The sequence below is a fragment of the Dromiciops gliroides genome, chromosome 3, assembly GCF_019393635.1.
Source record: "Dromiciops gliroides isolate mDroGli1 chromosome 3, mDroGli1.pri, whole genome shotgun sequence".
NCBI classification, from domain to species: Eukaryota; Metazoa; Chordata; class Mammalia; order Microbiotheria; family Microbiotheriidae; genus Dromiciops; species Dromiciops gliroides.
The window spans coordinates 399,264,107-399,290,746 of NC_057863.1; the positions used below are offsets into that span (position 1 = coordinate 399,264,107).

The following is a 26,640-nucleotide window of genomic DNA, read 5'->3' on the forward strand; positions in this document are numbered from 1 at the left end:
GAATGAACCATACAATTTCTTTTGTTTTTAGTGCTGATGTTTTTCTATTTTGAGGTTTTTCGTCATTGCTCTGATTTTTCTCTTATAACATGACTAATGCAGAAATATGTTTAATGTTATTATGTGTATATATATATATATATATATATATATATAAAACCTATATCAGATTACCTGCTGTGTCTAGGGGAGGGGGGAGGGGAGGGAGAAAAATCTGAAATTGGAAAGCTTGTATAAACAAAAGTTGAAAACTATCTTTACATGTAATGGGAAAAAAAATACTTTATTAATTAAAAAAGTTTTACCACACAACTTAGGAGCAATAATAATTGTAAAATTTCATGGGTTTTAGTTTTAACTCTACCTCTTCCTACTCCAATTTTAAATTACTTGACAGATTCATACTTTGTGCATTCCCAAGCATTTTTTTTTCATCTAATGAGAGTAGAGTATCTCAAAGATGGTTGATTGGCTCCAAATAGGGATAAATAGCTGGCAAAAGAATGAAAGAATGGACAGGGGTGATACCTGAATACAAGAAGGAAGACGGCGGAGGGACTCTCGCTACCAAGATCTACCGTGTGACCAACATGCAGGCAAATATTGCTTAGCTGTTAGTACGAAGAAAAAATTTTTTATTACTCCAAATAGTTCAAGGCACATGGTATAAAGATGAGACAGTACAAAGAAAAATCTTTACCCATTATGATTTATTCTCTACAATACTTCATTAGAGGATAGAGTTCAATGATTTACACTCAGAAGTTATATAGCTAGGAGGCAACCAAGTGTAATACAAAGAATTGGTCTGACATCTCTGCACTGAAGGTCATACGAGGTCTCTTGCTTTAGGGAAATGAAATGAACAAAAACCAACAACAATAAAGTTCTAGAAAACCAACAGAAAGACAACCGTCAGTGAAAATTGTAGATGTTAACATGTCATGAAAAATAACTGATCCTGTGCAAAAGTTAAATGAACACCCAGGATTTTTTTTACAATTTTTCTTATAAACAATAAAATATTCATAATGTTTTTACAATACACCTTTCAAAGTGAAAGGGCCTCTACTAACAATGGCTGCTTTACCATTATGAAGTGAATAAGTTTTAAGAACCTCACAGTGGAAACATCCCAACACTGACAAACTCCAGTGATCAAAGACATTATTTTAGTTAATGTAAAACAAGGACAAGTCATAATTACAGAGATAACTTCCCAGCTGTGGTTATCATGAGACAATCAAAACTTTCCAGACCAAAAGGCACTCACAGCTAGGGATGAAACAAACTCCAAATCAAACCAGCAAACTCTGTAGCTGGTTCCATAGAAACAATATTTATTTGTCCAGCAGAGCAGTGCAGGGACAAAATGAGACACTATGCAGAAACAGATTTAATATTCTTTAATCCTACCAATCGCCACATAAATTTGGCCATCTCTATCACTGCTATCAGGCAAGTGGAAGGCAGTTAAGTTTCAGTTTGGAGTTGTCATCTCCCTATGCAAAGCTGCCACATAATGATCCAAACATAGGATTATTTCCTGAGAACCACCTGCCATGCTTTTTTATGAGGTGACACTTCTAAATTACTGTCTTACTAGACCACTTAGGACTGATACTCACTATGCCCATTCCCTAGAGGGCAGATCAGTTTTCCTTGGTCCACGCATTATTGCCCTCAACCCTACCAAGAGGCATTAACAGCATTTCCACTTCTAAACTAGGTGTAAATGTGAGAGGGGGTGTAAATGGAGTAAGGCTTCTTATTCCAAAGACATGGAGCCCACTTCAGTTTGCTTGCTGCAGTTAACGAGCCAGTCCCCCAGCACTGGAATTTTTATTTTATATTTTGTAGTATTATTTTCTCAGTTTGCTATTTTTAAATGGTAGCTACCCTCCCCCCACCCTCCCCTGAATAAAATAAAAAAAACACACCATACACAGGAGAAAGACACAGAACAGGGCAACATTTAAAAAAGAAAAATAGGCTTGAATAGCATGGCACTGTATGCTTGCATGACCAGTCTCACTGAGCGTGCTCAGGGGTGAAAGTTTAGCACCAATTTTTTTGCTTTTTTTTTTTTAAACTCTTTAGAAATTAAACACAAATTCTAACATAGAACATTTGAACAGTAATGAGTGTAGCCCTATGTATCAATACTGTTGTACAGTTTAGAGGTGGATAGTTTGCCCAGAGCTGAACCACCCCTCTACATCAGTCCATGGCACCTAAGAGTAACTACTATCACTCTAGTTTGTAACGAGACTGATTTATTCTCAGCAGCAGGAAATCATGAAACAATCCCTTCATCTTCCAAAGCTTTTTCAGTAACATTGCAAGGGGAAAGTGGTGATACATGAGAAATACCCAGCACAAAACTAAGTCTGGGGTGATATTGCACAGAAATCCTGATGTAACTCCCACCTTTCCCTTACACAACATGTATTCTCAAGAACAGCAGAGCATACTGTTGACACACAAAACTGCAAACATTTCCAAGAAACTAGAAGGACAGCAATGCCAAGAACAGCATGCATGTGGTTTCTTAGATTTCCCCCTTTACATATTAGAAGAAAACTCACAGGAACTTTTGACTTGACCATGAGCCAGTTTCAAAAAGCCACACCATTATCACACTTAAACTTTAAAAAATATATTCATTCAAATACTGTATCCACTGGGTCAGTCATGCACTTCATCTTAAAGTCCTCTAACCACTGTTGCTGGTAATCAGTGTATAATCATAAGAAGAATCCTTTCATTCGACTGGCCTCCTCTTCCTTAGTCTTTTTGCGATGCCTTATTCCAATGTTTCCAAAGTTTCTTCCAAGTCCACGAGTCATATGTAGGAGCACTGCACAGTGACATCACTGAATGAGCCAGTGAATAATAGGTGGAAGGAGAAAGGAGGAACTTTGCTAGCAGACATTTGGAAATCAGCAAAAATGGGAAAGGGAAGTATGAGCGCATATGAAAGTCTGAATGGTCTGGAATAAAATGATCTCTTCTTCATTTTGCCCTGGTGAGCTGTCAACTCCCAAGATGTTAGGCAAGATCAGCAACTTGCCAGTTAAACTACATTGCTTTGCTCTGAAGACCTACAATAGATTAAAACAGTGAGTCTTCCCTCTAAAAGATCCACACGTGGAACTGCCCCGCTTAAAAGTCCCCCAGGAAGCTTGCCTGAAATTAAAACTGCCTTGAGACACTGGATTTGTTTGTCTTACTTCTGTCCCTGTAAAATCCCTGACCCAACTGTGAGTTTAAACATCAACATAGCTTTCAAGACCCTAGATCCAGCTTTAGGCACTGCTACCAAAGTATGGGTGAGGTAGCCTAGTGGTAAAGAAGAGCTTTCTTGGTGAGACATGAGCATCTCTGTTCACATACACACTTAGCAATAGTATTCTGCCCTTCTTCAGGCATCTCCAATCCATTCAGGAGCAGGCTATACCATACAGAACTCAATACCAGTAAACTCAATGTAAGAAGAGTGCCAGAAAATCCAGCTGACAGTGGGATGAGAGTTAAAACGTTCAGGGTTTATTTAGCAATGGTGAGATCTGCAATGTGCCATCCAAAGGGCTTTCAGATATTTGAATGGTCTCTGTACAGGAGCCTGAAAGGACTCATGGTGCCCAACAATTTAACCTTAACATGATGTCCGCCTGTGATACCTGGGAGCTGCAATCAACTCTTGGTACACACCAAACCAGAGGTTTAAAAAAAGGAATTTAAAATAACCTAAAAATGTTTCTTGTTGGACTCCGTTGCCCAGACTGCCAGGGGAATGCTCCTACTTGATCTGGGGTAGGTAAAGGGAAGTAGGAAGGAAAGAAGAAAGGAGGAGGTTGGGTGGGGGAGGGGCTTTCATAAATCAACAATTCCAGCTTCCAGTGTGTGGCTGACACACGATACAGCAATTTGAAGTGGCGCTTGCATGCCTAAAAGTCTTCTGCACCTCACACAGTAAATTCCTAGTCGTGGAGGAGCCCCAATCCAACTGAACCCCATTTTGAGGAATGGCTGAGATAAGGCTTGGGCCCCTGAAGTTCTGTTTCACTCAGTGCAATCCCCCCCGTCAGCTGGAAGGCAGACTTGGCAACGGAAGCTAGCATCATAAAATGGTGCAGTAATAGAAGTAACTGGACCAGGAAGAGGAGGCGTCTGCTCCAATGATGTCGTAGCCACTGGAGGCCACAGGGGGATGGGACTGGTCATGCAGCCGCGTGTCAGGAGTAATGATTGTAGAGGGGCGGGGCATGAAGAGTGCCATTCTGGAAACAAGGTTGACGAGAAGCAATATATTCTGCATAACTGATTGTCACTTTCTCGCTGCGGTACCTGTGAGGAAACAGGAAAGGGGATCAGAAACATACAATCATTAGTTTTATATTATTATTTATTGGGGAAAAAGTAAAATATGTGCTCTAATTGAAAGAATAAGATGAAAGAACAAAAGCAACCTCATTTACAAAGGATGAAAGACAGCACAAAAAAACAATGTTTGATTATTACAAATGAACAGGATGAAAAAGCACATTTACAATCCATACCTGAGCCTGTCTTTTATGAACACCTCACCTTTAAACATTATCTACATTTATCATCAGGATGCATTGCAGCAATCTGCTAATGCAATCTGGATGAAGAATTCCAGTGTCAAAATAAAATAGTGGTATACTTTGAGATGGTTGCACCAAATGTCCCAATTTGGGTGCGCGCTCTCTCTCTACTATTCTCTCTTTACAGAGAAGGTATGATAGTTTTGACAAAAATGCAAGAACAATGTATACTTCAAACTTTCAGGATAATAATCAAGTTAAGTTATTTACTACTACATGTAATAAAAGAACCTAATTTCAGGCCACATTATGAAGAAGCAGGCAAAAAGATCTTTGGGCTATAGGAAGGTTCTCTTTTTTTCTAGATGAATACGTTAACAGTGCCATCAGAATCTAGAGCATTTTAGGTTTGCTCTTAAAAAGAGCCATGAATCAAGATGTAAAGCATGGGGTGTTACAAACCTATGGAGCCTACTACAGACCACAGGAGCTAGGTGTGATATTCCTTACCCATAGCCATCTCTTTCTCACTGTAATCACTTCTCCACTGCAAGGTGATTATTCCTGAATTTTGACAGGGATATGGCTGTTCAAATAAATTATAATAATAATAATGCTTTGTATTTGAAGAGTGCCCTTCTTTGGAGTCCAAAAGCACTTCATAAACACTAGGTTATCCTCCAATCGGACCTGTGAGGTTAGTAGGTGGCAAATATGATTATCAACAATTTTACAGATGGGGTAACCAAGGTCCCCAGAAGCTAAGACTCTCAGCTCTTCCAATTACACTAGAGGTATATTTTACAGAGAGTGGAGGCTCATAATTGGAAGCTATCCAAACCAATTAGGGCTAGTTCTTTTCAAAGAGCTATGTGACCAACCTACTGGAATGCCATCAGGCTTTCCATGTAAAGTCTAAGTGGATTTCCTCTGGGGAAAACAGAATCAAAATACTCCAATCAGGGGATTACCATTTTTTAGTTTTCTTTTTCCCCTCTTATGTTTGATAAGACCATTTATCATATGCTCACATGAAGCAACGTATCACTATAATTTCTGTGTGAGCATAACTGCAGATATGCACATACAACTGTTATTAAGTATATTCTTTATTGCCACTTTTTAGTGTGCTCTCCCATATTCCTTCCCTGATCCATTACTGGAGAAGGCATTATTCTCCCCTTTACTAACAAAAGTTAACTTCTGATTCAATGATAATGATAAAGACACTGAGGCAGTGGGCTTACCTGGTGAGTTTAATTGTTTTTCTAAATTCATTGGTAATTGGAGCCTTGAAGCCGCCTTTCCTGAGCAAGGAGTCTATCGTCTGGATCTGATCCCAGTCTGAGGAAGAGAGGTCACAAAGTTTTTTTTAGCATTTTAATAAATATTTCAAAATGAAATGCTGTTAACTGTTCAAAAAGAGAAATGGGATTCTAAAGGAAGTAAAACATCAGGCTGAAAAATATATATATATATAAAACCAGAATTAAGGGAAATATAAAAGATCAAGATATGACATGCATGGTCACACACCTATGCACTTGCCTGCACATACCCTCTGTATGAGTCTGACTCTCCTAGAATCCATGAAGAAACCGCAGCGTCTGTGAAATAGTAACCCCATGTGTTCCATTATGCGTTTCCCCAGGCTCCCTGTTCCTGCTGCATTGACTCATAACCCATTTCTGCCAGATGACACCAGAGTTCAGTCACCTACAGTATATTAAAAATGTCCCAACTTAGCCTGGCCTGGTGGACTAGTGGTAGTGGTATCACACTGTAATGTGGGAAGATGAATTCAAGTTTCTGTATTTATTTTACCTACACGCAGCCTCCTCTTTGAACTTAAGAGTACAAAGGTAAACCATTTTGGCAGTCACAGTGGTTTATAATTTTTGCTGAAGAGTACTGTAGTTCAAAGCTTACTTGATGAACATAAAGGAACTGTGTCCTTACAAGAATTTAGGAAACCAAGGGTTTTGGGGTTTTTGCATGTCATAATGGATCAAAAGCCAATCAAGTAAAAAGAATAATAACTCCCTTGCAAGTTGCTATGCCAAAAGCACATTTAATTTTCCCAACAGCCTTTCAGAAATAGCTGCAGTACTTTAATGAATATATCTCAAGCATTCCTCCTAGCCTCATCATTTAAAAAACATCTGCTGAATGGCACTGGACTACACTTGGACCTCAAGGAACTCATTGAAATACAATGCTTTCTTTTGTGCCAAATCCATATTCTGATTCGTAAAGTAAATTCAAGCATAACTGAAATACAAATCGACAGGGCAACTGATATTCCCTCATCTACTTCATTGAGAAATTTTAAAAATAATCATTAACAGTTTTTTTCCCCTCCTAGGCTTAAACCCTAAAGGTTAATCCCACAAAATAAAGAAAAATGTTGCATAACACAAAATGAACAAGCAATCTTTAAACTTTCCTTTTTGGGGAGAATATTTAAATAAATTAAATTTCACACAAGCTTACTTAGAGAAAACCTATATAACTTAGTTAAACTTTATTATAAAACTTGAACAACTACATCATTCTTCAAATATATAATAGTTGTTTTTTGGTTCCTGCTAAGTGCAAAAGTTAGAGTGGGAAATTTTTGATCAAGAATCTTAGAATACACCAGTAAGGATTCTTTGGGCAATCACCTTTTTAGTTATGATATAAACATCTTAAAACAAATATATAGCTAGATATCTTTCCTAATTAAGTGAAAATATTCTGAACTTGGCAGAAAAAAGAAGGATCATTCATGTACCATCAACAACCATTCATTGATCTTCTTAGTTCCTTGAGGTTTTGTGTAAGTAGTTCGAGATTATGTGTTTTTTTCAATGTGACTAGGATGTTTTGAAAGAGGAAATGAAGCTGCAAATTGATAGCAGGACAAAAGTGGCAAAACAGTCTTTATTTGCCACACCAACCTTCACCAAGAACAAGAATAATCAAATTCTTTAGCTACAACTGTGGCCATTACTGGACTAGAATCAGAGCAAGCACTTGCTCAAAGGGATTATTCATCCTATGTCTGCTAGAAAATGGAAACTGTTTGTTATAAGTTCTCTTCAAATAGTCAATAACCAAAGCAACCACATACCAATGGAGTTAATGACCAATATATCTCCTTGAGTACTTTAATATAAGGCCATATGTTGGGCTCTACGTGGACTCTCTCAGTGGCCACACCAGTTCCCAAGGGCTTAATCACCACCTCTAGGCAGATGATCCCCAGATCTAAACATTCAGTCTGAATTTCTCCCCTGAGCTTCCATCCTACACCACTATTAGATATTTCAAAGTGGACATCCCAGACACATTTCAAACTCAATATATCCAAAACAGAACTCATTTATCTTTGTCCACAAAGCCTTTCCTCTATTGAACGCCCTTATTTCTGTAGAGGACAACAGCTTCTTCCAATCTCACAGGTTAATCCCTACTGTGGCAACATTCTTGACTTTCCATCACCCCACATATGCAAACAGTTACCAAATATTGCTATTTCTTACCCCAATCCCTCACATCATACCTTTTTCCCACTGACATATAGCCATCACCTCTCACTCAGACTATTAAAAAAGCCTAATTGGTTTCTTTGCCTCAAGTTACCCTAATCTAAACCATTCTTCACACAGCTGCCAGGGATCTTTCTTAAGCACCAGACTGACCATAGCAGTCCCCTATCCAAATTCTGGTGGCTCCCTATTGCCACTAGGATAAAAATAAACAACTCTGTTTGGCATTTAAAGCCCTTCACAACTTGGATTCAATATCTATTTTGAGCATCATACATTACTCCTCTTAGTGAATTCAAAGTCTAGCCAAATGTCATAGTTATGCCTTTATACTTCTGCTCTTTCTTCATCTTTACCTCACAGAACCTCTCATTTCCTTCTTCCTTCAAGAAACAGATCAAGCATTGTCTCTACATGACGCATTTCCTGATCCTGTCAACTGTTGGTGCACCCTCCTCCTTAACTACCTTGTATTTATCCCGTCTATATTTATAGAGGTACACATTATCTCCCTGAAAGAAGGGACTGTTTTACTTTGCCTTTGTATCCCTGATGCCTAAGAAGGCACATGGCATATTGATAAATAAATGCTTGTTGATGGACTGAATCATCTCAAAGTTGTCTTTGGTGTTTCTTCATATAACAGGCTTCCTCATTTCTTTTGCCAATTTGTGGCCAAGAGTAGAAGGTTGAAATGGTAATACTTAAAGAGGACAAAAGATGCTTGGAGTGTGTAGATATGTTGCATGTACCTAAGGACACAATTGGGGTATGCAGTACAAATGCATAAATTATCAATCTGGTACAGACTGTTTTGTTATACTGATGTAGGATGTTATACTGTATTAATGGCATGGTAAAATTATTTTAGTTGGAAAAACCTTATGTAGGATTGGTCTATGGGTGTTAAGATGGGAAAGGAAAAAATCGTCCTTATTCCCAAAAGCATGCTAAAAAATTCACAGGCACATCACACAAAGACACTTACAAACACTGAACTTGCCAGTTCAAAAATCTCCATCTCTCTCTGGAATGATTACTACAATACCAACAACCCCCTAGAGAAAATATTCTGAGGCTAAAATAGTCTTCTTCATTGCTCTATTTGTGTATCTGTTCTCAAATCACAGTGTGACAGAGACAGCTACAGCAGACCCGGACGCCTCACCTTTCCCCTCCATTTCTTATTTTTGATGATATCTCAAATTTAAAGTAGGAAAGGAAGTGAAGTTTGATTCTTCAAAGATGATGAAAATCAAACAGAAACCAAGAATGACTGAGGATGCTTGTAGCAAGTTCCTACAAAGTAGGAAACAACAAGCAAAACTGTGACTGGTTCTAGCTTACAATATAGTATGAAGTCTACAGTGTAAAGAAGTTACCATAAACAATATCACTCTGTACCCAAAGTACTTTACACACAGTGATACACCCAATTTCACCCCCCTAAGTTTAATGAGATTCTTCTTTAGGTTTTACAGGAATTTAGTATTAAGAGGTTATTCTCCAAAGGCTATAACTGCATCCCTAACAAACTGGAGGCTCCTCTCAGCTCACCTTGTTCCTTAGCGACCTCAGGTAAATATGTGGCTGTCCTTTTAACACCTTTTTCATTGATGAACTCAATTCGAATCCCATGTACCCCTACCTGTATGAAAAAAAAGCAAGCAAATGAATGATGTTTAACATGGTCTGATTGAGATGTTAGTTCATTCATTATCCACACACAACCTGACACTGATTTCTATAATTAGCATGAACTGAGCTTTGGGAAAAGAGAAATCATTTGTAGTAACACAGTTAATCCTGCCTTGGTTGCTCAGGAGGGAAAAAATTCTAGATTCAGGTTCTGGGTTAGAAGGTAAAAGAAAGGAAGAAGCTAAGAGAAACTACCTATCCCTTTTAGACCTGTTTTTTGTCTATGGGTTATAGTGACAGAAATAAATTCCTTAATTAACTGACCTGATTCTGGACAATTTATCTCACTTTTAATATTTATTAATCATGCTAGTATTTCTACCATTAAATTATTGTAAGCTCACTCGAGAGAATCTTTGACCTGGGAACTACAAAATGTCTTTGTTCTGGTAAAGGGAGGAAAAGGAAAAGGGTGGAGATAGAACAAGAAAGGGGCAAGAAAAATTGGTCATTACACCGTTTTCATTCTTAACATTTTTATGTCACTAACTTTGCCCACCAATTCTTCCAATCTCAGTTAACATTCTTAAACTCTCTTAATGAAGGAGACACATTACCATGTACTAACCCGAACCCACATGTAACGAGAGAGATGCAGTTCCAAATGCAGCTGTTCTCACCTCCCAGTCCAGGTAATCACTGGCATCCTCAAAGTTAGTAAGGAGGGAGACAGAGCAGAAAAGTTTAGGCAGCTCCTCGCGGGTCAGGGGGGGAAATCGGCTGTCCTTAAGTGCACTGTAAAATGACATTAAATCACAGAAAAACACACAAAAAAACTAAATTGAAGAAGCTTTGGATTAAGTATCTCAGCATCACAAAAGCCCTTATCCTGACTATGAGATCAAATCTGTCCTCAGACTCTAGCTGTGAGACCCTGGGCAAGGAAACTGCTTGTTTATATTTTGATTTCATACAATTTTCTTATTGATTCACCAGATTTAAATCTTTTATATTTACTTTTTACTAAAAAATAATGCTAAAAATTGATTTCTACTTTGTTCTTTTCGAAGTTGCAGATAGGAGGGCCTTCCCTAACAATAGCAATTTTGCACTTCTCCAGTTCTGGTGTCATTACCTGGTTAATGTGTATTCCCTGAGTCCTGAATGAAGATTCATGGCTGAGAAGGTTCCAATGCAGCCACGAAGCCGTTTGTCTCTCCCCGTCTTCCATGTCACAAAGAGTGGGCTAAAAAAGCAAAACAAAACATTCTCCAGACTCAAATTAGTAACATGTAACAACCAAACCTTCTGGATTTGTTCTTTTCAGTTTCTATTATTGATACCAAAGTGATTTTCTAAATTGTTGACTGCTTCAATGACTATTTTGGGAAGTATTCTCCTGTGGTCTACTTTTTAAAATCTTCTCTTAGAGTCTAAAATTTCCTAGTTATAAAGAATCCCACATACTTTCATAGAGGATCTGTGTAGATTTCTATGATCTCTTGTTTTTCTTTCATACCAGATCCCTATACTTCCGATTCTAACTTTAAATTTTAGTTTTTCACCTTTTCCTAGAACCCCATTTTTACCATTTTTCCTTCCCATTCATTTTTTACCTTTTCCCTTAATTATTTTAACATGACCCATTCACTCTCTTTCAATCAACTAGGGAAATTACACTTAATGTCCACCAGGTCTCTTTATTTTTCACTTAAACTTTTCCAGATCACCTAAAAAGTTTTCCAAAGGCATATGTCTCAGACTGTAAGTGTTTGCTACAGTTATAGTAGATGAAATAAAATATATTTTCCATCTGGATCCTCAGGAGTAGCTATCTCTAAGAACTATCTAAAATCCTAGACCTTGTGGGCAGTGTGGAGAAACCTATGGACTCTTTCTCAAAATGTTTTTATATGCATACAATAAAATACACAGTATTACAAAGAAAATCAATTATACCAAAAGACAATTATCCCTACCTATCTCTCTAATTCTCTATACAAAAAGACGGCTTGGACCCCAGGTTGAGCCCTTGTGCTAACCACTTTTGAACTTTTCCCACTTCACATTTGATAGGCCTTCCATCTTTCATGGAACACTTCCTCATTTCTTTAATTCAATACACTCCCCCCCCCCCATTCCCTGCCAACACCATAGGTTCACAGATTAGGAGTTAAAAAGGACCTCACAAATCATTTAGTTAATATGCCAGATTTTAAAAAACATAAAACTATTACAGATGTATAACTTAAGGTTTGGATTTGGTTGGTGTTTTTTTTTTTTAAATAGAATTTCTTCTTGACACCCACCCTTAGCACAGGCTTTACATTTGGCTGGTTCTTGGCTCTTATAAATGGAGAATATAAAATGTATCCTTTCCTTTCACATTTGAAGGAGTGATCACTTGTTTCCATTGGTTCTCAAGCCACTGCTGAGGAGCTACTTGTTTTCCTCAAGTCTCTGCTACCGGACAGCAAATTCATCACCTTTCTCCCACTCCTTGTTCTTTCTATAAATTGGTTTATATTTGCAACTAGATGGGGTATTAACTTTATAAAACAAGCTTTCTAGATCATCCTTTACCCTTTATCTGTATGACAATAATAACCTCTCCAATTTACCACCTCTATCATATGTAATATTACAATAGGTCTAACCAATCTAACTCATTTTACTTTAAAAACAAAAACACCACACCAAACCCCTAACCCATTCATTAATCTGCATATTTTCTCTATTCCCTTAATTTCACAAGGAATATAGTTTATTAACAGTGAAAAAGAGCACTAGGAAAGGGGACATAGGTTCAAGTCCAGGCTCTACTATTTATTTGTGACCCCAAGCAACTTACTTAATGTCTCTGGACTCAGTTCTCTCATCTGAAAAATTAGAGTTGGGTTAGATGACATCTGAGGTCTCTTCCAGCTCTAATTCAATGAAATGGAAAAATTGTTGCAGAAAAAAAAAAAGTTGTGGCTGTCCTTCTTAAAAAAAAAAAAGAACACATATAACAGTAGGAAGAGGTTATTTTCACAAGGTATTTTTATAATCTTATTTAGATATTACAAAAAAGTTTTAGTTGTCCTTTGTTTTTTGTTTTTTTGTGAGGCAATTGGGGTTAAGTGACTTGCCCGGGGTCACACAGCTAGTAAGTGTTAAGTGTCTGAGGCCGAATTTGAACTCAGGTCCTCCTGAATCCAGGGCCGGTGCTCTATCCACTGCGCCACCTAGCTGCCCGTCCTTTGTTTTTTGTTTTTTTGTGGGTTTTTTTTTGTGGGGCAATGGGGGTTAAGTGACTTGCCCGGGTCACACAGCTAGTAAGTGTCAAGTGTCTGAGGCCAGATTTGAACTCAGGTCCTCCTGAATCCAGGGCTGGTGCTTTATCCACTGTGCCACCTAGCAGCCCCACGTCCTTTGTTTCTTAATATCTGTAATTTCCTCTTAATTTCACACTGCCTTATCTTATCCTAAACTCTTCATTTTTAACAAAAACTTAAAATTTAAGGTAAACCAACTAGTGAATGTTGCATCCTACATTTATAGAGCATACTTCTCTACTGAGAAGAAGATGAGTTATATAAAGCTTCATACTGGTTTTATTAGACTATTTGTTCCCAACCTGTGGTAAAGTCTTCCGAATTTGTACTGGTCTGCTCAACCAGTCAGACACACTGTACATTGACCATAACACCGTGATGTAATTTTGGTCCTCTATGAGTATGAAAGACAGTAACAACTGGTTTTAAGAACATTAAAAGCTAAAAAACCTAAATCAAAACCAAATAAAAAACCCAACAATTTTACCAGCTGTAATCATCAATTCCTTTTCCCATTTCTTGTCTTAGTAATTTACTTTCTAATATTAGGCAAAGTACACAAGTGGATGTATGATTAAAAATCCACAAGAAATTACCAACAACTGCAAGAACCCATGGAAACCCACCTCACTGAGAATAAAAAGTTAAGGCATGGTCATCATTTTAAAAAGACTTTAAACTTTCTATCTTAAAGTCCCGAGTATGTGTTATAATTGTGCCTTGTTGATCTGTTCTCAAATCCTGCAGTGTTGCCAGGTCAATCTTCTTAAAAACAAAACAACAAAAAATCCAAACCCCAAACCCACCACTTTTATGTCTTTTTCCCATTCAAGAAATCTCCAATGGTTTCTTGATGCCTCCCCATGGTTCTCAGTGAACCACCTAAGACCCGACCCTTCATAATCTTGCTTTAACCTACCTTTCCAGCTCAATCATCCCTTATTCTTCCCTGTGAACCCTATCATGTAGCCAGGCTGGTATTTTCTCTGAGCCAAAGTACATCATGTTAATTCCCATCTTGCTTTGCCTATACCTTCCTCCTCTTTCCCCATTCATCCAATTCAGAGCTGTCTAATGATGAAAAGGGCTGCCCCAGAGAGCAATGAGTTCCCAAGCAGAGGCAGAATGTCCTACCCACTGGATTGTGTAAAGAAATCTTTTGCAATGGGTGGAAAGTTAAACCTTAAGAGAACCTTTATGATCCTTTCCAATTAAAAGAGGCTATAATCCTAACTCCAATTCATCCTGCAAAGTCCTACTCAATTTCTACGTCTTCTTTGAAACATTCTCTAATTATTCTAATCCAGTCAGGCATCCCAACCATAAACTCTCAGAATTTATCCATACCACTCATTTGGACTTACTTAGGTACTACTGTGAGACAACTCTTCTATGGCAATTTAACTTGGATGTGCACCTAATTATTTTCCCAACTGAGAGTACCAAGGTTCTAAGGGCAGGGATGGCAGACCATATCACTCTGTATTCCCCATAATCCTTAGGTCAATCCTATGAATACCGTAGGTGATCTATAAACACATTAAAAAAAAATGCAAGAATGTTTCATATAAACCCTAAAGTGCCAGCATTGTAAAGGGTCTCTTTACATATGTCCCTAAGAGACAGCCTTTAATCCCAAAGGAGATAAAAATCTTGAAGAGCTACCACAGGCCAAGAAATAATCCAAATTCTGCACTTAAGGTGGTTAAATATAAATCATCAGCTCCAGGTCAAAATTTTAAAATTAAAACATAGATCCTCTTCCCTGTGTTGGTGACCCCTGGCTTCCATAAATGCTGATACTGCACAAAAGGAACAACAGGTAAAATAAAATGCAGTAGAAACTACAGGGATGTATATCAGAAATGATGTGTGGAAAGATATTATAATGAAAACATTTCTTTTGTCTACATTTGAATTCTCCTCATCTACAAATCAATCCAATGACTAAGACTCAAGATAACATCATTTTCCAGTTGGACAAACTGGACAGGTTAAAAACAACTTACCTAAGGCAACATGAACTAGTAGCAGAGCCAAGAACAAAACCTCTTCCTGATTCCTAGGTTATCATTTTATCCACAAAATTACACTTCCTCCAAATACAACCCAACATCTCATCTACTGCAGAATCTGGTAGATATTCTACTATATCATCTTGATTTTATGTCTCATTGCTTTATTCCTGCTTACCCATCTCTCAAATAGTTATTCAAGCTTTTTATAACATAAAGACCACACCTTTCCACAGAGTAACCCAGAAAGGTGACAGCATGCCTGCTGGGCAACTGTATCTTCACTGCCCACACATTGGACTACTCACTAGGGGTCATTGGTGAATCTAGGAAGTCGTGGCTGGGGGAAGCCATAGAGGTGACAATAGAGGACATCGAAGCAGTAGCAGCACATTTCCGCTGTCACCACCAGATTTTTGGTGGTATTGGCAGTTCCATTGGGCCGGGAAAGTGGGCTCAGAGCTCCCGAAGTGGGATTCATTCGAGTAATTGGGGAATTTCCAGGCCCCAGAGTTAAGTCAGACACATTCTCCCTTCCATTGCTCCCATCCACATGCTGGTGGTTCTGAAGAGGACCTGAACTAGAGCCAGGTACAGTTGTTGACTGGTTCCCGTGACTGTGTGTTCCACTTCCTGATAATTTGGGCTTCTTTACCCCACAACAGCCTGCTGCCAACTTGGGCTCTAATGGAGGAACACAGCGTCTTTTTCCCATCCTGATTCAGTGCTTGAGGTCTGGAATGCTGCAGAACCCTATCAGAAGGGGGAAAAGTAAAGAATTAGGTTGAATGGAAAGAAAAAAGCATGTGTAGCTAGAAATCTTGTTTCCCATTCAAGAATTATACCTTGTAAGGACAGAAATGATCAAAGAACCATACGGCTAGAGAAAATTTTAAGATACCACCTAACTCAGGGGACACCCAACCATTTCCTAATGAATTACCCTTGCTTTTCCCAAAGTCTTACAGTCCCCACAGGACATGCACATGTACATACATACTCTAATAGTGCAAATTGCTGAGAATTGTCAGCACACTGGGTTGAAAACTAAGATTTTGAAATGAAATGGAATATCAGAATTGACCCCCCCCCATTCAAGTTTATTCCTTTTATTTTCAGAATTAAGACCGGACTATTCTGATTTTAAGCAAATGCAGAGAAAATGTTTTAAAATTCTTAGGCATTCTGCTGCAACATTTAATAACCAACAACTTCAGGAAGTTCTTCCTTGTTAACTTCAATTTCCTTGCTACATGTTTTCAATAAAGATAATATAGGACTAAAGTAAATGTAAGATCATAGGTTTAGAGCTGGAAAGATCCTTAGAAACCATCTAGTCCAATCTATTAATTTTACAAATGAGGAAGATGACATTCAGAAAGGGGAGGTGACTTGTCCAAGATTATCACAGGTAGTAAGCAGCAAAGGATTTGAATTCAGGTCCTAATCTAGCACTCTTTTCACCCAATTACTGTGTCTTCCTATTACTGCTTCACATACCACTATCTTTTCTAAGAATTCAAAATAAACCAAAAGACCATCATTAATCAACACTCAACAATCTCTTTAAGTTAAATAATACTAGTTACTTTCACCTTTCCTCCCTTATAGGCCTTATTTTCCAACTTTTAAATGATCTTTAGTTTTCTTTTGAACCCTCTTCAAGCTCTATACATTGCTTACTGTAGCTGCAAAATAAAAATAAAAATTTATAACCTGACAAACCAGGACAGAGTAATATAACAATATAAACTGGTGATCAATATGACCAGACTACCAGGATATAGCTCATACTTTATTCATTTCACAGAAAGGGAAAACGAGTCAAAGAGCATGAAATCCAAGACAAACAAATTAGAGGGACAAGGGGACACTTAAATGCTGTTTGATGATAATGAGAAGGATAATGTGAACTAACAATCTGGCAGTAAAATCTAGTGGACTTTTAGTCATAAGGATAATAATAGAAAGTACTCTGGGACAATTCAAAGCAGACTAGTCTTAACACTAGAATTATAGAATTTTAGAACTAAAAGGAGCCTTAGATAGCCAGTCCAACTCCTTCATTTTATAGATGAAGAAATGGAGGTCCAGTGGGATGATGAGTTGACCAAAGTCATAAAAGCTAGTTCAGTGGTGAATTCGCCTCATTAAACAGCCCAGAACTCTCAACTCCATTCCCCTGTAAGAGTTTAGTCACTTGGTATTAGTTAGCAAGCTCTGAGTTAGACCTGAGGTGACACTATGGGAGATACTGAAGCTCTCTACAAACACTTAAAAGCTCCCTAAAGACTCTGACCAGTCAGTCACAAAGGAAAACACCCATTTCAGCTTTCACTGCCTTCAAGAACTGCAGAACAAAGCCAAATGTTAGTGAGAACTAGACATCTCTTAAGGGTCACACAGCTAGTAAGTGTCAAGTGTCTGAGGCTGGTTTTGAACTCAGGTACTCCTGAATCCAGGGCCAGTGCTTTATCCACTGCGCCACCTAGTGGCCCCAAGATGCTATTATTTAAGATAAAATTTGATATAGATTGCAAAAGCCAAATAATTTTAAACTCCTTATCAGCCAAATCATCACAATGCTGGCTTCAAGTAAAAAAAATTTTAGTGGCAGATTTTGTCACTATAGGTGGAGGATTTTTAAAAACAGGACAAAACAAAACCTAAAGTCATCATCTCAAGTACAAGACAATATACTGAGAAGTTCATTCTGTCACTATCATATAGGTATAAGATGAAAACTACTGGCATCCTTGCTTCTACATTATTTTCTAAGTTACCTAATAGGGACAAGTAAGGAAAAGGAATTAGTGCTTATGGGGAAATGTATTAACTACAAACCGTTGAGTGATGAAGCAGTATTATCTGTAGAGGGCTGGAATCTGAGTGGAGCCATCAGTGTCCTTAGGTGGCCCTGCATTTAGGTCCCCTGCCCTGGGAGAAGCAAAAAAAAGCCCCTTAGAGGGTTTTTTAGCTTAGAGGAGACAAAGGTTGAACCATACAAAGAAAAAAATTTTCCTCTTCCACGTAATTCAATTTTGCATATGGTGGCTATATTCTTAAGCTAAAAACCCAGCTAAGAGAAGGCCTGTAACTTTACTGAAATTCTTCAGAACCAAGTAGGAGAGAAGAATTCCAAATCTAGATCAGGTCTGAAATTAAATTATATTGGGAGAAGAATCAGTCTGCACTCAGCACACACTCAGGTATCTCAAATGCACTCATTTTCAGAACTCTCATACAAAATGATCATATTCTAACTTATTTTCAATTTGGTGCTGGCTCTATCTCCTATTGAAGCAGCCCTCGTATAAATTAACAGACAAAAAGATCTTGTTTCATTAATCCTGTGGGCATTTCTCTGGAGATCACCAACCAGTAACCTCACTAGTCAACTACAGCAAAGATAAAAATATATCTCCATTAAAGCATATATTTGCAATCATCTTACGTCAACCTTACATGTACCTGCCAGCATGAACCTGATAATGAAAAACCTTATTCCAAAAGTTACAGTATTCAAGCTTTTTATCTTCACGTATGCCAAAAAAAAACCTTTTGAAGGTGAATAATTACTGCAACTCTGCTTCCAAAGAGCCATCTATATGGACTGGCAAGACTAGATAACACTTGAGATTGCCGCACAATGACCAAATAAATACTTGGTACTTGATAGTAGGACTTAATCTGAGTAACAGTATACTACCATGACAGACTGCTCATTTGTCTGACTAGATAAAAATAGACATACTATCCAATAGAACAATCCTCTCCTTCTAAAAGTATAAGTAAAATTTTCTCTCTCTCTCTAACACCCTGGGAAAAATCACCAGCAGTTTACAATTCTCTCAGGTATCCAAGGCTGGGTGCTTTAAAGTCACTGTTCCATTTATGAGAAATGGAAGTAATAAGATCTCATATTATAAGAATTATAGTATTATCAATGATCAGCTCTTTCAGGTTGATACTTAGTGACTTTAAACCTAAACTTAGGAACCATCAACAAAAAGCAAACATTCAGTTACACAGTAACTTTTACAAAGCCTTAGAGCTCAATTAAAAAAAACCAAACAAACCCAAATACTATGAGCAGGCAGTAGATCATTTTCCTGATTTGTCCAAATCAAAGAGGATGTCCTTGCCGATGAAGATGAACTGGTTGAAATCTTATTCTCATGGGAAACAAATCACGTCCACAGGTGGAAGAAAATTGAAGAAAATAATAGGTGTCACTGCCTCTAGTGCAATTAACATTCGTTTAAGTCTCCCTATTCATCTAACCAGCATCAAATTTCAACCCTACAGAGAACAAAATTCCTTCAGGATTAAACTATCTCCATGTTTTCCCTTTTGATGTGCTATTATAATTTCTATTACAATTATAATGAATGTTGTTTGCTACTACCTTCCTAATGCATCAAGCCGATTGCAGGGTCCTCAAATTGAAGAGATTCTGGTTTCTCAATTATGCACATGCTAATGGATAAAGAAAGTGACTATTTCTTTTTTTAGGAGGAAGAATTCATATCAGTTATCCATGTTCTGTGATCAGCTTTGCGATCAAAGATTTAGAAAATACAAAGGACACTCAGAAATGTTAAGCTACCTGGAAGAACTCCCTGTCAGTTGTTTATAAGCTGGAGGGCAGGGACTAATACATTTATATCTTTCACAGCACCTAGTGCCTGTGTCTTATATGAGGCTCTCTATATACAGCTGTTAAATGAAATATAAATATGAAAACAAAAGTAAGCAATCATCTAGAACAGGCACTCCAGGTTAACTTAGAGGTTTTAATTTATCTAAAGACCCCAGAGTTGGACAGTATTCCCCCTACAATCCTGGAGATCTGGGCCAGTGTTGTGTCTTTGCAATCCTTGCACCTGGAAGACTGCTTTCCACATAGCATGGGCTTTATAAATGTCTGCTGAATTGAACTGGAGACTATTTCTAAGATTCTCCATAGGAATGATACATTTTTCTTCAGAGGGTACAATCTACAACCTGATCACGAGGTCCTCCATTCCTTTGTGCTGCTAACTTAGTTGTCACTGATGCAATGAGGTGATTTGGACTGTGGTTATACATCCCTGTCATATTAGAAAATGCCTGAGAATTGCAAACTCTACTCAGACAAAAGCAGACAGTTGAACAATTATTCACAGCAAAAAAAGCCAACTCAGCTCATGCTATAAAGTTCTCAGTTTAACTGAATGCTCAGTTTACTAAATGCTAAATTTACTCAGTTTAAATTATGCAGTTTAGTTATCTTTATTGCTAAAATCCACTGCTCAAGTTTTCAATCAGGGCAATCTTTATATCAGACAGTATTTTTTGCATACATTCAAGTTCAGGTGGCCAGGGTTTGAAAAAGGGACACAACCTTAAACTGCTATTTCATTTGAGAATTTTCTCCTTTGAAGTCTAAGAAAGTTTGATTTTGTGGATAAGACTTAAGACCCATTCATTTGGACAGGTAAATTGGCCTTCTCGGTGGCAATTTATGAAGTTGCAGAGGAAACTCAAGATTCATGTAGGAGTTAGACTAGATGCCTTCTTAAGGTCCCCTTCCAACTCAATGATTCTATGGTGGAGTCTATTAATTCCATGCCTAACAATTTTATGTTTACAAATGAGCTTGAGATCCTTAGGCTAATCCACTTTATTATTAATAAGCTACTAAAATGACCTAGAATTGACATGTCCCACTTATTGACAGGGCTGAATCAGCATGTCTTCCTTGACAGAAGCTGATGTCCTTTGTTTATTCCTCATGGCTCCATATACTAGATTAGATAGATGATTTATTACTTTGACATTCTAAGACACTATGCTTGATTGTCCCTTGTAAAGCCTCTCCATCAGTTGAAGAGGACTACCATCCCTGTTAAAAACAGTATTCTCTTTTTTTAGGCAATTGGGGTTAAGTGACTTGCCCAGGGTCACACAGCTAGTAAGTGTTAAGTGTCTGAGGCTGGATTTGAACTCAGGTCCTCCTGAATCCAGGGCTGTTGCTCTATCCACTGTGCCACCTAGCTGCCCCAACAGTATTCTCTTGTTACAGGTAGCAGTATAATGAAAAAATAAGATCTTTAATATGACATTTGTGGTTACTGGTTCCTGAAAATTCTGGAGAAAGTCTTAATATTCAGAAATTCTATGAATTTTACAGCATGACAAATCACTTTAATAATATGACACTACTTTTCTGATGAACTTTTAATTTTCTCTGTTACCAGTGGTTAATTTTTTTCCTTTCAACAGTGTGTTCATGAATAAAACCACTTGTTGACCTTTCAGTATGAGATGTTAGGAAACACTAGCTCATGAGCTATCCCAATGTGGAAAGAACACTCGTCTATCCGTGTCTTTAATAAAAGCTGGTATTACAAAGGAACATACTAAAAAAAAAGGGGGGGGGTCCCCTCATTGGATAAGTATGTCATTGTTAGAAAAAATATGAAGCCTACTGGAAAGAAGGTAAAAAAACACTACTATACAATATGGTTAACTAGAGTTACATTTCAAGTTAGGTTAAAGGAGCTATCAAAGTCTTTATTATGAAAAAAATGTACTTTTGTTTTTTGAGAAATAGAGTATCTTATTTGAACACTTGATTTTCTAACAAAAGAGACAGAAACATTTGGGGATAAATAAGTAGGAGTTCTGTTCAAAGTCCTGAAATCTCTTTTAATCAAACTCTCTACAAAGTTGCATAGGACAGCAATATTTCTTGTAAGGAAAGGAAAAACACCCATAAATTTAATAACTTTTTATGAGTAAAGAAACTGCGCCTGAGCTATAATTTTGTCATACCTACAGAAATCAGTAAGAGGGAGGAAAATACTCTGGTACTTGCCTCAAACAACCTTTAAGGATTGTGCCTATATTTTTGATAGCTCAACTTCAAGAAGAGTAACTGCTTATAAATTATAATTTCAACTCTATCATCCCAGAAAACAAATATATAGATAATACATACACAGTATTTAATATTTCTTTTCAAAGACTACTTGGACAGATGTTTAATAGTTCTTTCAATTTAGGAAGAGTGAGAAGCCTAGGTTTGAATTCCTGGTCTGATACTATGTGACTAAGGAGTGATCACAACTTCACATAGCCTTGGCTTAGTAATTTGTTAAAGGGAGCTAAAAATCTGTTCTGCATATGTACAAAGTTGACAAGTGCACATGGAAAATCTTGAAAACATATAAAAGGCTTTCTTATTAAATCCTATGGAATTAGCTACTATAAAGCCTCACTTTAGACCTTTGGAGTTTATATTTAGTATACCAACTATTTTCCAAACCACCTGTGAATTTTATATATGACTTAGATTTCATTAAAATGATATCAATAGCAAAAGCTGAGACAAACAAATAAGCCAGAAGGCAGTGTACAGTATAAACTGATCTGTACCAACTCCGGAGGCTATTTCTTGTCAAAACCAGTAGAAGTACAATTATGTAGTTGGAAAGGTAGACTTAGTGAATTTTATTTTCACTCAGTCTCTGCACATCATAACCTAACTAGAATAAAACAGAAAGGCTGAATCTATGCTATTTTCTAATTTTACTTTAAAGGTTATGGAAAATAAAGTGACTCCAATTAAAATCAAAGAGAAAGAAAGAACAGGGAACTCCATCACCATCAGGGGAACTACAAAAATCACAACTGGAAGCCTTCAAGGTATGCAGTACCTCATACTGGAAGTGAACACGCACACCTGGGCTGTGAAGTTCTCCTTTATTTCTATGACAGCTATACATTTTATTTTGAGAAAGTACAAGGTCATACTCACTGAAATCAGAAAATGTATATGGCCAGAGGGGCAGCTACAGCAGAGGGGGGGAGCTATTTTGTATCTGCAATGAATTTTCCTTTTTTCCAGTTCCATTCCTGCTTTCTGTACCTAAAATGTAAAGGCAATGAATTAACAAAATCTGAGAAAGGAGAAATAAGGCCTCTATCTCTGGAGTAGGTAAGAAAAGAGAGCAATTTCTAGAAAACTGTGGCTACCGTACTGGCTTTCCTCACCTTAAAACATTCAGAAACCTAGATCACTGGGAGACTAGCTGAAAGCAACAGCAATGGTCTCATTTCCTGAACCACCCTATCCTTGATCTTATATCAAAGGGAAGGATGTTGATGAATTTAATGTTTTATAAAATGCTGTGGGATACAAGGTGCATTAAAAATTCCCCTAACTTGAGGTTAAAACTTGCTTGCTTCCAATTTCGGGAACAAAGAATTTCCCACATCCTCAGAAAAGCGATCAGCAAAAAACCTGATGGACAGCCCCATACCAACACCCCTGTCAGGGTAGTATGGGCAACATTTCCTCTATAGCAAGGGTGACTGGAGGCTCTAAGAACTCCACATTCCTACTTCTGAATCTGTTGTCTACTCCTGAGCCCTCCTCTGCCTCCTACAGCTAGAGTAAGGACTAGGAGACAGGGCTAATCCCAAGAAAAAGAGTGGGGGTGCTGAGCAGGAGACTCCAGGCCCCATGTTCTGAGGGGCTGAGAAAGGGGGAGGGGAGTAATAAGGTAAGGGATCTCTGGAGAGGTAAGATTCAGACTTGGCTCTGCTTAGACAGGAGGTGAAGACAAATCAGGAAAGGAGGGGAGGGTTGGTTAGGCCCAGAGGAAGTGTGGTAAGAGAAATAGAAGGGGAGACTAGGACAAGAGAAGGTCAAACCAGGACAAGGATGGGAAGGATTAGAGGAGCTAGAAGGGAGTTTCTGGGTTAGGGAAAGCTGAGGGGTAGGGGAGATGCCTGGGGAGATGAGATGGGAGTCTACAGCCAGGGAAGTAAAAGATATCCTTGGGATAGGAAATCAGGAGACAGTGGGAAAGAGTAATGTGTCAGGTAAAAAGATAATGGAACACCATGGGAACCAATACTAGATAGAGGGTGAAGAAAGTAAGAGGAGGGGGGCACTGATGTAAAGAGGAAGAAAGGAGAAGTGGGAAAGGTCGGTGAAACAAGAATGGTAGGGAGGTGAGGAAAGAAGAGGGAAGGTGGGGAAAGGAGGGGGGAAGGTGAGGAAAGAGGAGGGAAAAGGAGAAAGTAGAGAAAGGAAGTAGAAAAAGGAAGTGGAGAAAGAAGGGAGGAAGGTGAGAACTGGAGGGATTGAAGGGAGAAGACACGGCCCAAGTGCAGGAGTAAGAAGGGAAGGGGCGGCGGGTAGAGCTGGGGAGGAGGGGGAGGGGGGAGGAAAGGGGGGGGGGCGGAATCCCGCCGCGGGGGAGGGGAGGCCCAGGAGGGGGGAGGGGGCGGCGGGTCCCGGCCCCGCGTTGGCCGCCAGGGGGCGCCCGAAACCGCCAAACTTTCCACAAACCGGAGACTGTTTGGAAAAGGGTTTTAAAAGAAAGGCAGCCCGAGCTCCACCGCAGGGGGCCGGGGGCGGCAGGCCGGGCTCGGGACGCGGGGGTCCTCCCGCCTGCCCCCAGCCATGAGCCCGCCTCAAGTCCTCCGGCCTATAGCCGGCGGCCCCCCTCAAAGCCCGGCCTCGGGGCCCAGAGTCCCCCAGCCCCAGCTCTCCCGCTCGCCCCGCCCGGACTCGAGCTCCGGCCCCCTCTCCTGCCAAGGAACTAGGCGCGGAAGGCGGCGGCGAAGACAACCTCGAGTTTCCCACCTTTTTTCCCGTCCCTGGAGCAGCCGGGACTTCTCGCGCTGTGCCTCCTCCTCCTCCCGCTTCATGGAGCCATGCGCCTGGGTGGGGGCTCCCGAGAGAAGCGGGCCCTCCAGTCGGAGTGAAGAGCGACGGGCCGGGCCAGGCCGGAGGAAGAGGCGGAGGAAGGGGGGAGGAGAAGGAGGAGGAGGCGGAGGCGGAGGCGGCGACGGCGGCAGCGGTGGCGGCAAGGAGGAGCTGCTGGAGGGATTCCCTGGGCGGCTGGAGGACTGAACCAAGGTAGGAACTAGGTCCTCCGATATCCCGGCAGCCTTCCGGAGACAGTGAGGTAATGGAGGAAGAATGTACGGAGTCCTCCGGAGGCCCATCCACCCTCCTACAACCAGGAGAAACCATAGAGAAGAGACGGCCTCTCGCGCAAAGGAATTAGTGATACAAAAGCGCGACTCCAGTGTGGGTCACATGACTAGAATTGGCCCACCTTATTGGTCAATGGTGAACCCGGGGAGTTGGAGGTGGTTATTCGATTGCTCCCCGGCTAAGGCAACGGTTTTACTTTGGAATTAAGGCTCCGCCCCCCCCCCCGACCCCGGAAGCTACGAGTGGGAGGGGTTTGGTAGCTCACCGGAAGGTGGAGTGTGTGGACCACAGCTCCCGACATTCAAAGTGGCGATTACGGCGCAGCGCATTTTGGCCTTTGTAGTTCGCTCCATGCAAACTACATCCCGGGAGTTGTAGTGTAAGTCCATGGGCAGTGCGATGGGAAAGTGGATGCTTTGTCCTGTTCTGCAGCCCATGCTTTTTTCTTCCAAGCCCCAGACCCTCGAAGCCGAGGCAGCAGACGAGGCATCCCAGGAACGAATGGCTGGCCGGAGGTTAGAATAAACTGTCTCAGCTGAGTCCAAGGACTGACGCCAGGTTTGCCTTCTCAGTAGGTAGGCTGGTCTCCAGCCCAACACCAACACGTGTGCACATCCATCCCCCGGGATCCTCCGGCGAGCAGACCTCATCCCACCGTCCTTTTTCACAAAGCTGGGAAGCGGTGACCGAGTACCCGTAAGTGACTTACCCAAGGTCACTCAGGCAACATTCACGCCTGGTTCTGGAACCCCGAACCCTTCAGACCCCCTAGAGCCGGCGCCCACTGTGAGCTGGGGACTCATCTCTGCGTCTCGTTACTAGCTCTGTCTTGTTCACTGTGCCCTTAAATTTGGCAGCAGAGGCGTGGCCTGGGGGGTGGGGGTGGGAGAAACCGCCTCTGCTAGGGGGTAACCCCGCTACTCCTTACTAGCTGTGTGTGACCTTAGGTGAGTCAGTTAACCCTCATTTATAAGATAGGCAGTACAAGTATATGTTATTCTTTCAGAATTAGGAGAACATTTTATTTTTAGAAAACCACAATGCAAGTGGAAGCTCTTGTTTTTATTGGTCAGGAGGAAAAAACTCGGATTTCTGGATCACAGGGATTGAGTTGAATAAATTGTACTTGACTTTCTTCCCTGCTAATTCTCCTAAAAGGGACTTCAGTACACGTCAGTTCATTTGACTGTGTGCCATATTTTAAATTTAGGAAATGGAAATAAGGGGTTTCTAATATGAGGGGAAAATATAGTGAGAGAGTGTGGGGAGAGCAGTTTCTAAGGGATCTAGAACCAAAGGGAGGCCACATTTTAGAGCCTAGAATTCTATTCTTAAAACTATGAGAAGAATGATTCCCTATAAGTGTATCAGGGCTTCAGAGGACAGTCTCAATTTGCATTTTGGCATTCTTACTGCTTTACAAAGAAATAATGAGAATGTTTGTCTTCTAAGACCAAGAACAAGTGTCTAGTAAAAAATGCAAATCATAGGTAACAGTAAAGCTTTCCAACAAAATACTTCTGTCCCAGAATACACATTGTAAGAAATCAGAGTTTTTTCTATAAG

General features: G+C 39.6%; 1 protein-coding gene across 3 annotated transcripts; it reads right to left on the minus strand.

Moving 5' to 3' along the window:
* Positions 1–695: 695 nt before the first annotated feature.
* On the minus strand, positions 696–25,408 carry AMMECR1L (AMMECR1 like). 3 transcript variants are annotated; one of them, XM_043991818.1, is made up of 10 exons: positions 24,718–25,408; positions 22,879–22,989; positions 17,919–18,011; positions 15,383–15,827; positions 10,878–10,988; positions 10,423–10,537; positions 9,662–9,752; positions 5,819–5,915; positions 5,082–5,157; positions 696–4,350 (listed from the first exon to the last, which is right to left on the minus strand). In XM_043991818.1, the coding sequence occupies exons 4-9, from the start codon at positions 15,787–15,789 to the stop codon at positions 5,130–5,132; spliced, it is 849 nt and encodes a 282-aa protein (XP_043847753.1). In that variant the 5' UTR covers positions 15,790–15,827; positions 17,919–18,011; positions 22,879–22,989; positions 24,718–25,408; the 3' UTR covers positions 696–4,350; positions 5,082–5,129. The 3 variants fall into 3 exon arrangements, with proteins under 3 accessions (XP_043847753.1, XP_043847751.1, XP_043847752.1); XM_043991816.1 differs by lacking the exon at positions 5,082–5,157 and having other exon boundaries at positions 24,718–25,399; XM_043991817.1 differs by lacking the exons at positions 5,082–5,157; positions 17,919–18,011 and having other exon boundaries at positions 24,718–25,400.
* Positions 25,409–26,640: the final 1,232 nt, after the last annotated feature.

What these genes read in the sequence shown, in the direction of transcription:
- AMMECR1L (XM_043991817.1), bottom strand. Translation starts at nt 15,789, where the DNA reads ATGGGAAAAAGACGCTGTGTTCCTCCATTAGAGCCCAAGTTGGCAGCA. An exon ending in GTGATTACCTGGACTGGGAG is followed by an intron (nt 9,753 to 10,422) that starts GTGAGAACAGCT and finishes TTTTTCATACAG; the next exon opens with GTAGGGGTACATGGGATTCG. An exon ending in AAAACAATTAAACTCACCAG is followed by an intron (nt 4,351 to 5,818) that starts GTAAGCCCACTG and finishes GTTTCCTCACAG; the next exon opens with GTACCGCAGCGAGAAAGTGA.